The following is a 10,263-nucleotide window of genomic DNA, read 5'->3' on the forward strand; positions in this document are numbered from 1 at the left end:
ACCACCCTTGAAATTAGCAAGCAAGGTAGATCTCATTAATCCCCAATCTACAGATGAGGAATACAGATGATTCCAAGGCCTTTGCACTACATTACATCCACCAAAGTATGAGTCATTTTTTTTTTAAGTATTCTGACTTCCTAACAAGCAAATTTAACAAGGTAACTATTTTTGGCTGTACTGGGTCTTCGTTGCGCGTGCCAGCTTTCTCTAGGTGCGGTGAGCGGGGGCTACTCTTCATTGAGGTGCCCAGGTTTCTCATTGCGGTGGCTTCTCCTTGCGGAGCACGGGCTCTAGACGCGCGGGCTTCAGTGGTTATGGCACACGGGCTCAGTAGTGGTGGCTCGCAGGCTCTAGAACGCAGGCTCAGTAGTTGTGGCGCACGGGCTTAGCTGCTCCGCGGCATGTGGGATCTTCCCGGACCAGGGCTCGAACCTGTGCCCCCTGCACTGGCAGGCGGATTCTTAACCACTGCGCCACCAGGGAAGTCCAAAAGTCATTAATTCTTATTCATAGTAACGTGTCTCCTCCAAATTTTTATATGTGAAGAAAAGGGCTTAATACATTTTATATTGCTTTAGCTAGATAAAATCCTGTCCTGATCACAAATGAAGTCTACCAATGACAGATCTGCCCAGCTACTATGATGGATCGATCACTGGAAGCAGGGCAATAAATTCAAGATTAAATTTCAAAAAGATAAACCAGCATCATGATCATACGTTTTCTAAACTATTCAGGATTCAGTGTTCTAAACATAATGATCATAACAAGACGTGGGTGAGACTTTAAAAATATTATTTGGAAAGTTCTAAACTTAAGACAGACCCTGCTGCTAAGGGTCTGCACCTAAGTCAAGTATTTTTAAACACAGATCTAGCTCAAGGTAAACATACATAAAACCAACATACTTGGCTTTGACACTATCAGTTTGATTGACTAGTTAGTATGCCAGTAAGCTCTATTTTCAGCAACTACTGTATTCTTGACGTTTCCAGCTCCCATTTGGGGGAAAGGGGAGTGAGAGGAGGAAAGCTTTCACTTTGCCTTTGATCTGTCTTATGTTCTGCCAAATAATAACTTCATTTGAAAGAAAAAAATCAATATTCTGGGGATTCAGATCTAAGATATCTTGGTGGTAGAGGGATGGACAGAGCCTAGGAAACTTTCTAAATGAGACAACTAGTAGCTTAAGTAGGACGACCATAGGGCAAGTTTGTAGTTTCAGCACCATTATGAATTGGCACCCCTTCATTTCAAGGTATCCTGACTTGAATAAATTATGATGACCCTTCTATTATTATGGCAGCTGTTATTACAACTTAGTAAACTTAAACGAGCTTCTGAAATTGTTCCTAGGAAAGTGACTTGCATGAATATTTAGTTAATGAGCTCAAAGTAATGTTATCTTGGCAAACCAATTTGTCAACTGGGATGTATCTGTATTTAACTGTATCAAACTGTTAACTGACCATTTCAAAAACCGTGAAAACAATCTTGTTTCTGTTCCCCACTACCCCTTAATAGATTCTGCTTGACAGCTAGCTAGGCTACTATTTGGAACACTTGAGAATCATTTGCCAACCTCCCTGCCCCTCAAATTTTTATAACTATATCATTAAGGGCTGCATTCATTAAGACTAAGGTAAGGGGCAGAAACGTTTTACAAGTACTTTACAGAAATTTATGGCATTAAGTTATATCCCAATATAGAAATTGTGATAAAGCAAAAAACCTAAATACAAACACACTCTGAGACTACCTAAAATTCATCACTCTAACTTCATTCACTGTGCCTTGTTTTTGAAAGAAAACAAGAGGTTTCTTTAGACAAGTATGAAGATATCTTACCTATTTACAATGGATATGAGTCAAGTCATAAATACCAAAACATATTATGTGAAGTAACTGCTAAAAAAATAAGTATGCCCCTCCTCCCACAAGGCACCATCTGATTTAGTTACACATGGGTCTTTTGTGAGTGGCTCAGGAGAAATAAGAGTACCAGTCTAAAGGTCATCAGACAGACAAGTTCTGGCTTTGCCATATACTTGCCAACTAATCATGTGATACAGGAAAATTTAAAAAAAAAAAAATCACTAAATCTTCTCAAATTCACTTTCCTGAACCATAAAATGTAATTAACATTACCTACTTCAATATCACATGAAATAAGTAAAAAATTTTCTGAAACTGGTCTGTGAAATGTGAAGTTCTATATAAATATGAAATTATATAACATAAAGTTTAAAATTTTAACCTTTATCCTATGCCTGTCATTACTGTTTAAATACACTTTACTTAAATATAAGGCTAAAAAATTGCTGGAAAATCAGCCTTACAGCCCTTTAAAAAAAAATAAAATCATGCTTTCAGATCAGCTTCTTAAAGTATTTGAAACTCATTTGTAAAATTAGATACATTAATTCACTGTGCTGAAATTTCACTTGCTATACCAGGTTAAAGTCAAGAAATTTTTAAGATATTTCATATTCCCTTGACCAAGCTATAAAACAATTATGAAAAGCCTGCTTATTCGTATGGACTTTCAGTGGGTTAGCTTGTACTTAATGAATCCAAAATTTGCTCAGTTTAGTATCTGTGTTCTTCCCCATACTAGAATTCAAAGGTGAAAAGGGTGCCTAGAAATGTCCACAGTAAGAATTTACCCCATCACCACCTCAAATTGCAATGATTCATGATTTCATTATATTCTATAGTTTTGTAAGCCAACAAAATACACTGAATAATACATTGTGTATATGCACAAAAGTATACACAAAAGAGCATCTACCTTAAATACAAAGACCAAAAGCTACTTGTAGGAGGAATTTTTTAATTGCATTATCCAACTCTGCTTATGTTTAGGTAGGAGAAAAGAAATGTATTCAATAAAGTTAACTCCATTAACTGAAATAGCAATTAATTTCAGCATTAAGTGAAATAGCAACAATAAAAATTATTACTGGCATATAGTCAAAGAACTGATAATTAACCTGTGCTTTTAAACTCATTACTAAAGTCAATTTACTCTCATCCATTTTTTTTTCCTAACAAGATGTATATTAAGGAGCTAATTCAAAACTCCGTGTGGGGGTGGGTGCCCCCCACCCCTCACTGACTACCAAAATAAGCCAGAGATGAGACTCTGGTGTCTTAAAAGGACAGCTCTCAAGTGACACAGAACAGATGCATTCCTGGTGTTGCGTTCACAGACTGAATCAAACACGACCATCAAAATGTTCCCCCTACCTCATGTGGAGCTAATCATCACATGGAGAAGAAAAGTGAAAAAAGGCCAAAACCAGCACTACCCCACAACCCAAATGTAGCTTATGCTGACCGCTCTATTCTCAAAAAATGTAGAAACTACTCATTTTCCCCCCTCTATATTCCCCACTTTCCCATACTAATATGGTTCATATACATGAGAAGTTAAGACTTCAGAAATGCTAAGAGATGATGGGCTTGCTTAATATGGTTATGAATAATATAAAAACCATCCCTTAGACTACTGTTGTTACATGATAAGATGCTAGATTTGATCTTCAAAGTGAACAGTCCTAGCCCCAAACTTCAATATTTCCCATCTGCAACACCAAACTGTCCTTTTCCTGAACACAGCTTAGCTCGTCCTCCAGTACCATTAAATAATCTGCATCAACTGATTCCAATTCCCCAGGACAAAGTTAAATGATGCCACAAAAAAGTTTAAGTACTAGGTTCAACATAACATGCAAGATAAAAGCTAAAGGTACTGCAAGAACAAGGAAAAAAGCCAATATGTATATCCAACTACACCAAACCAAATCATCAAAAGCACTCTTCACCTTCCCCATACCCGATAAATTGTTTGGCAACTATAACGATGGGGTCATTTTTTTGTGACCACAAACAAAACTGAATTATTGCACCCAATAAAGGAGTGGACAAAGGTAGAGGATGATTCCTAATGACTATTTTCCTCTTCTTCCTTTCCAATGAATCCCTCCCAATTTTGTGCCCAAAGGTCACAAGAGATCCTCTCCACCTGGGAGATCCTATATACCCCCCACCCTTAGATCCTGAAGGACAACCCTAATGTTTAAACAACGGTAAGGATGTGGCTCTATAGTCCTGTGTTGAATAACCAATTAAGCCTTTGGTCAAAAATCCTCAACACCCAATTCCAAAAATATGATTTTCACACTAAACTGTCACTTACTTGGAAGCTACAATCACAAGCTTCCAAATCAGTTTTTAAAACAAGTTCTTAAAAAAACCTTCCTCCATGTCCTTTTTGGTGATCACAGCAGGTTTACTCAAAGCCTAAATCCCTACAGAACAAAAAACATTCAAATACAATTTAGAGTTTCTTCCCAAGGGCACTGGTAGATTAAGAGGGGAACCTATTTGGGGCAGGAGAGGGGAAGAAGAAAAAAACTTCCATTACAAGCACACCTACATTTGTTTGACTTTTAAACGCTGAAATAAAGACAAGTCTGACCTTGAGCTGTATTTCCCCATCTTATTCCCCTCCCCCTCCCAACAGAAATCTTGTTCAATACAAACGGCAATTTAAGGATTTACAAAACGAAATTTAGTGATCTTTCCTGAATTTGAGTTCGAGGTCTTTTCTCCTAATTTTCAAATTCCTGAATCCTAATGTATGATGACACACTGGGACTAGCCCTGAGGCTATTCACATGACTAAACAGGCATTCAAGGAAAGCAAGGTTCCCACACAGCATGTTGAAAAATAAATGGTTTAATGAAGAAAAATCTAAAGATCACTGACACTTGATTCCAACCATGTCTCACCCCACAACAGCATTAAAAACACAAAAAGCATACATATGATTTTTTGTTTTGATTAATACTAGTTTAACGGATGTGGGGGTAATTCAAATACCTAGGTCCAAAATGGGGGGAGGGAGGGACCCAGGCCGGGAGGGGCAATTTAAAAAAGCAGCAGTTTGGGAATGAGCAAACAGACACAATGGCCACTTCGATAAAGTTCTGAAAAATGACTATAGCACCTTTAGGGACAAAGGAGCAATGAACAAAGAAGAACTGTTCGAATCTGTACATAAAGCCGTCTATTAAAATTGGAGAAAAGAAAACAGGATCTGCTGGGATCCCTTATGTTCTTAATACAAAAACCCAAGTCTCTGCTGAGTGCTTTGGGATAAGTGAATATCCCCAGTGAAGTACGAACACGCATTCCAAGCCAGGGGAGTCAACCAAAATAGTTACTACACGTTATATGAAAAAACTTTATTTTTCAACAGGTCCTTCCATCTGTCATAACGCTGCGTGTAAACAGGAAAGTCATCATTTTTAAATACCGGTAGATTGAAGCACAGGCATGGAAAAGAGACTCAGAGTCATGATCTCCTTGTTTCCTGTTCAATGTTCTATCCAGCAGAACCCACAACTTATGGAGCCAGAAAATGATTACAGAAACTTCGAGCTCTCTGGGATAAGTCTGAGGACAGGGAGCGTGAAAGAGATTTTTCTAGACCTCCATAGAAAAAGGCGAGGTTGAACGGAAAGCCTAAAAAACCCCGCTACAAGGTGTGCCGGCCTACGAGAAGGAAATCCGACCATAGCATCTCAGCTGGCCTCCGCCCAAGGATGAACTGCAGTGATTCCCACTCTCTCCCCCCTTCCCCCACCCTCATCCAAGACGGCCCCCCACCACAAGCCCAGAGAAGCCCTCCGCCCGCAAGGGTTCTCCTTTGTGAGACTCCACAGCCGCCGCCCCACTTTGGGCCTCCGGGGAAAAGCCACCGCCCCCACCCGCCATATTTCCCTGAAAGGCGCCCGCGCTACAGCGCCCAGTCGCCACTCTCCCCCATGTGGCGGGTGTTTCTTCCCTCATCACGCCACCAAATTGTTCACCACGTCCCAAAACCGGCCCAGAAACTCCCCTGGGGATTCCTCGCCCGGAGACAGCACCCGCCATCTCCTCCCCCGCCCCCGCCCCGGGACTCGCCCTCCCCCCAGCCGCCATTTTACAACCAACTCCTCCACCCTATGGCCTTGGTCTCCTCGGCTCGCGAATGTCTGCAGCTGAGGACTCCGAAAGGGTCAAATTCCTGAGCCTTGAGCCTCCTACCGCTCCGGGAGCCCAGAGGCCATTTCCTGCTTCCCGAATCCACGTCCCCGGGCCAGGCTTGGAGATGATGCCGCCATTTTGTCTCCCGCTCCCGGCCTCTGTGGGCGGCGGCATAGGGTCCGAGAATTCCAGCCCCCCGTTGCCCCGCCAACTCACCGTCGTATCGCTCAGCCTGCTCGGCCAGCTTCGCCTGGTACACCAGATCCTCCCGATCATCCATAGCGGCAGCGGCTCCGGCAGGGTCTGCGCGACGGATGGAAGCGGATAGCGTCTCCAACTCTCAGCCTCTCGCTCCGCGCCCGGGCAGCAAAAATGGCGGCGCTTCAATCCGGGACTTCCGCCTGCGCACGCGGACAACTGCTCAGCTCTATGGCAACCGCTCCCTGGCAACTGGCGCGGGGGGCGGGTCCGCGAGCTAAGCGCCCGAAGAGGCTGTAACCAGCAAGACGCCCCTCCTCCGTGGGCTCAGCGGCTGCTCTAGGCGGGAACTGCGACTGCGGGGAGGGAGAGCGCCACGAGGGAGCGAGGGAGGCCGGGTGAGGCCAGCTTGGACCGCTCCAGGAGAGAGTGAGCAGGAGAGCCTGGACTGCGGACTGAGAAACGAGAGGCTGTAACGGTTTTTGAAATGGCAAGCCTTCCTCTCTGAAACCACCTTCTCTCCCATTGCCCCGTTTTCTCAGCCAAGCCCAGTCTTGGCCCTTATTCAGACCCGTTTAACTCCGGGATAAAGAGTTGGGCCCTGCTGTAGTTCATAGGGGAAGGAAGGCTGCAGTTTTCACACTTCACCTTCGCACTTTGCAATCTTTTCCTGTTCCTCTCCCGCAGCCTCCTTTTCCCCTTTAGGCCCACCATGGGTAGGAACAGGGAAGTTCTTAGAGGAGCCTGGTCTGGAGTGCAAGGTGCAGAAGAGTAGGTCCAAGATCAGACTGAGATCCAGGAGGCAGGAATGGGAAAGGACCTGGTCTGTTTTGCTTCGCAATGGATTCGCAGCACCTTGTACTCAATACAGTATGTGTTGCAAGACTAAAGCTCAGGTAATTAAAGCATATGCCGTGTGGTAAAGTCTGCAATAAATGTGGAATAAAAAGCTTGGAACAAAATTATGAGGAGCCCTGGATGGCAAGCTGAGAAGTTTGCACCTTACTCAGTGGGCGCAAGGAAGCTATTGTTTGATGATTTTGCGAGGAGGATGACACCATCATAGTTATTCTTTAAAAAGATTATAAATATTGTATAGCAGTAATTAAAGAGCAGCACGAATTATCAGGTTATTACAATAATACAGGCAAAAGGTAATAGAATAGCAGTGAAAATGTGAAAGAAAGGACAAATAGGAATAGTATTACAGAGGGAAACCACAACAGTTTGCAGCTAATCAGATTTGAAGACCTTGTGAAGGGAAAAAAATTAAAATTGACCTTCAATCTTCCCACCCTGAGTCACTGGGATAATGAGTGGCAGTACCATTAACAACAACAAAAAAAGGAATGCTAGGAAAATTTGCTGACGGAATGCAGAGAAAAACGTGAGTTCCTTTTATCACATGTTGGTTCTAAGGTTCTCACATATCACTAAAGTAGAAATAACAGGCATGGAATTGGAAAAGGGGACTGGCATTCCAAGCTGGAGGGAGGCTGCAATGGAAGCAGCTAGAGAATGTGTGGAGGTAGGAGGACAAACAAAACCTTGGAGAATACTTACTTTCAAGTGATAGGAGAAAGCAGAAGAGCCAGCAAAGTTTGGCTCCTTAAGCCCCTTCACACTTTTAATACATCTTATCAAATGTCAATGATGAATGACTAAGAATCAAAAGATCTGGGTTCTAGCCCTAATTCTATAACTAAACAAATGTGTGACCTTCAGAAAATCATTTCACCTCTGAGCTTCATGTTCATCTGTAAAGTTAACTGGAGACCATATGTTAGGCCACAAAACAAGTCTTAATCTTAAAAGATTGAAATCATACAAAGTGTCTTTTCTTGTCACAATGGAATGAAGTTGGAAATCAATAAGAGAAGGAGAACTAGGAAAATCTGAAGATATGTGGAAATTAAATAACACTCTTAACTAACTGATGGGTCAAAGAAGAAATCACAAGGGAAATTAGAAAATACCTTGAAATGAATAAAAATGAAAATATACTATACCAAAAATTATGAGATGCAGCAAAAATCCTGCTAAGGGAAATTTATAGCTGTAAATGTCTACATTAAAAAAGAAGGGGACTTCCCTGGTGGCACAGTGGTTAGGAACCCACCTACCAACACAGGGGACATGGGTTCGATCCCTGGTCCGGGAAAATCCCACATGCTGCAGAGCAACTAAGCCTGTGCACCGCAACTACTGAGCCTGCACTCTAGAGCCCACAAGCCACAACTACTGAGCCCGTGTGCCGCAACTATTGAGCCCACATGCTGCAACTACTGAAGCCCATGCACTTAGAGTCCCTGCTCCGCAACAAGAGAAGCCACAGCAACAAAAAGACCGCGCACCGCAACGAAGAGTAGCCCCCGCTCGCCACAACTAGAGGAAGCCCACGCACAGCAATAAAGACCCAATGCAAACAAACAAAAAAATGTTAAAAAAAATTTTTTTAAAAAGCAGAAGGATCTTGCAGGTTGGGGCAGCCTGAGTCTTTGGTCCTACACCCATATGTTTCAAAGCTTTATTAAAAATATTTGGATCGGGCTTCCCTGGTGGCGCAGTGGTTGAGAATCTGCCTGCCAATGCAGGGGACACGGGTTCGAGCCCTGGTCTGGGAAGGTCCCACATGCCACGGAGCAACTGGGCCCATGAGCCACAATTACTGAGCCTGCGCGTCTGGAGCCTGTGCTCCGCAACAAGAGAGGCCGCGATGGTGAGAGGCCCGCGCACCGCGATGAAGAGTGGTCCCCACTTGCCGCAACTAGAGAAAGCCCTCACACAGAAACGAAGACTCAACACAGTCATAAATAAATAAATAAAAGAACGTGAATTTCAAAAAAAAAAAAAAAAAATATTTGGATCCCCGTGAAGCCCTACTATACACAAACTTACCAAGAGGTTTGGGTAGGAATGGGGTTGATGGGCTTCATTTATAAAATCAGGAGTACTGATAAAAGAAGTAAAGCTTTGAAAGCTTCAAGTCCTGCGCCTGCTCATGGTCATCATTAACCAGCTTTACTTGGAACGTCAGTCTGGCTGTAGATTTCAGCAAGCTGTGTCAGATGGGAACCTGCCACTGACCTGCTGGCATGAATAAATGTACCTGGTGAGATCCACACTGCCTACATGGGTGTTCCTCCCTCAGCCCCCATGCCCATCGTGCTCTGCGTAGATCTCTGTGATGCAGCGGGTACAGTCAGAGTCTCTGAGCAGTCTCATCCTTAGGAAACCTGAGGGAGTGAGGAGTAAATACCTCGATTAGCACGTAGGAGTTGGGGATCAGATCTAAGCACTCACACTTCCGGTGTTCAATAAATATTTGTTAAGGGGGGGGGAATAAATTGGGAATTTCGGTTTGGAATTAACAGATACAGACTACTATATGGCAGTCCAGTGGTTAGGACTCATCGCTTTCACTGCCGAGGGCCCGGTTCAATCCCTGGTCAGGGAACTAAGATCCCAGAAGCCGCGTGGCGCAGCCAAAAAAAAACAACAGATAAACAACAAGGACCTGCTATATAGCACAAGGAACTATATTTAATACCTTGTAATAACCTGTAATGGAAAAGAATCTGAATACATATATATATATGTATATATATATATATATATATATACACATAACTGATTCACTTTGCTGTACACCTGAAATATTGTAAATCAACTATACTTCAATTAAAATATATATGTGTTAAACAGATTAAAAAAAAGAAGGCTCTCACATTGATAACCTAACTGTACAACTTAAGGAACTACAAGAAGTACAACATTAGGAAATAAAAAATATTAAAGTGGAGATAAGTAAAATAGAAAACAGAAAAAAAAAAGAAAATCAACAAACTGAGTTGGTTCTTTGAAAAGGTCAACAAAACTGAAAAACCTGTAGTTGGACTGACTACGAAAAAAAGAAGACTCAAATTACTAAAATTAGAAATGAAAGTGAGGACGTTACCACCAACCTTACCGAAATAAGGAGTGTAAGAGTTTTATAAATTGGATAACAAATGAAATGAACAAAT

At 42.4% G+C, this 10,263-nt stretch overlaps 1 protein-coding gene across 3 annotated transcripts in view; it reads right to left on the minus strand.

The window, feature by feature from the left end:
- YWHAE (tyrosine 3-monooxygenase/tryptophan 5-monooxygenase activation protein epsilon) overlaps positions 1–6,433 on the minus strand; it is a 39,595-nt gene extending 33,162 nt beyond the window's left edge. For 2 of the 3 annotated variants that reach the window (XM_036836922.1, XM_036836920.1), the window contains exon 1: positions 6,257–6,433. In XM_036836922.1, the coding sequence (XP_036692817.1) occupies positions 6,257–6,320 (64 nt within the window). In that variant the 5' untranslated portion in view covers positions 6,321–6,433. The remainder of the gene's footprint in view (positions 1–6,256) is intronic. The other variant, XM_036836919.1, reaches the window with a different exon arrangement.
- Positions 6,434–10,263: the final 3,830 nt, after the last annotated feature.

Source organism: Balaenoptera musculus, chromosome 20, assembly GCF_009873245.2.
Source record: "Balaenoptera musculus isolate JJ_BM4_2016_0621 chromosome 20, mBalMus1.pri.v3, whole genome shotgun sequence".
Taxonomy (NCBI): Eukaryota; Metazoa; Chordata; class Mammalia; order Artiodactyla; family Balaenopteridae; genus Balaenoptera; species Balaenoptera musculus.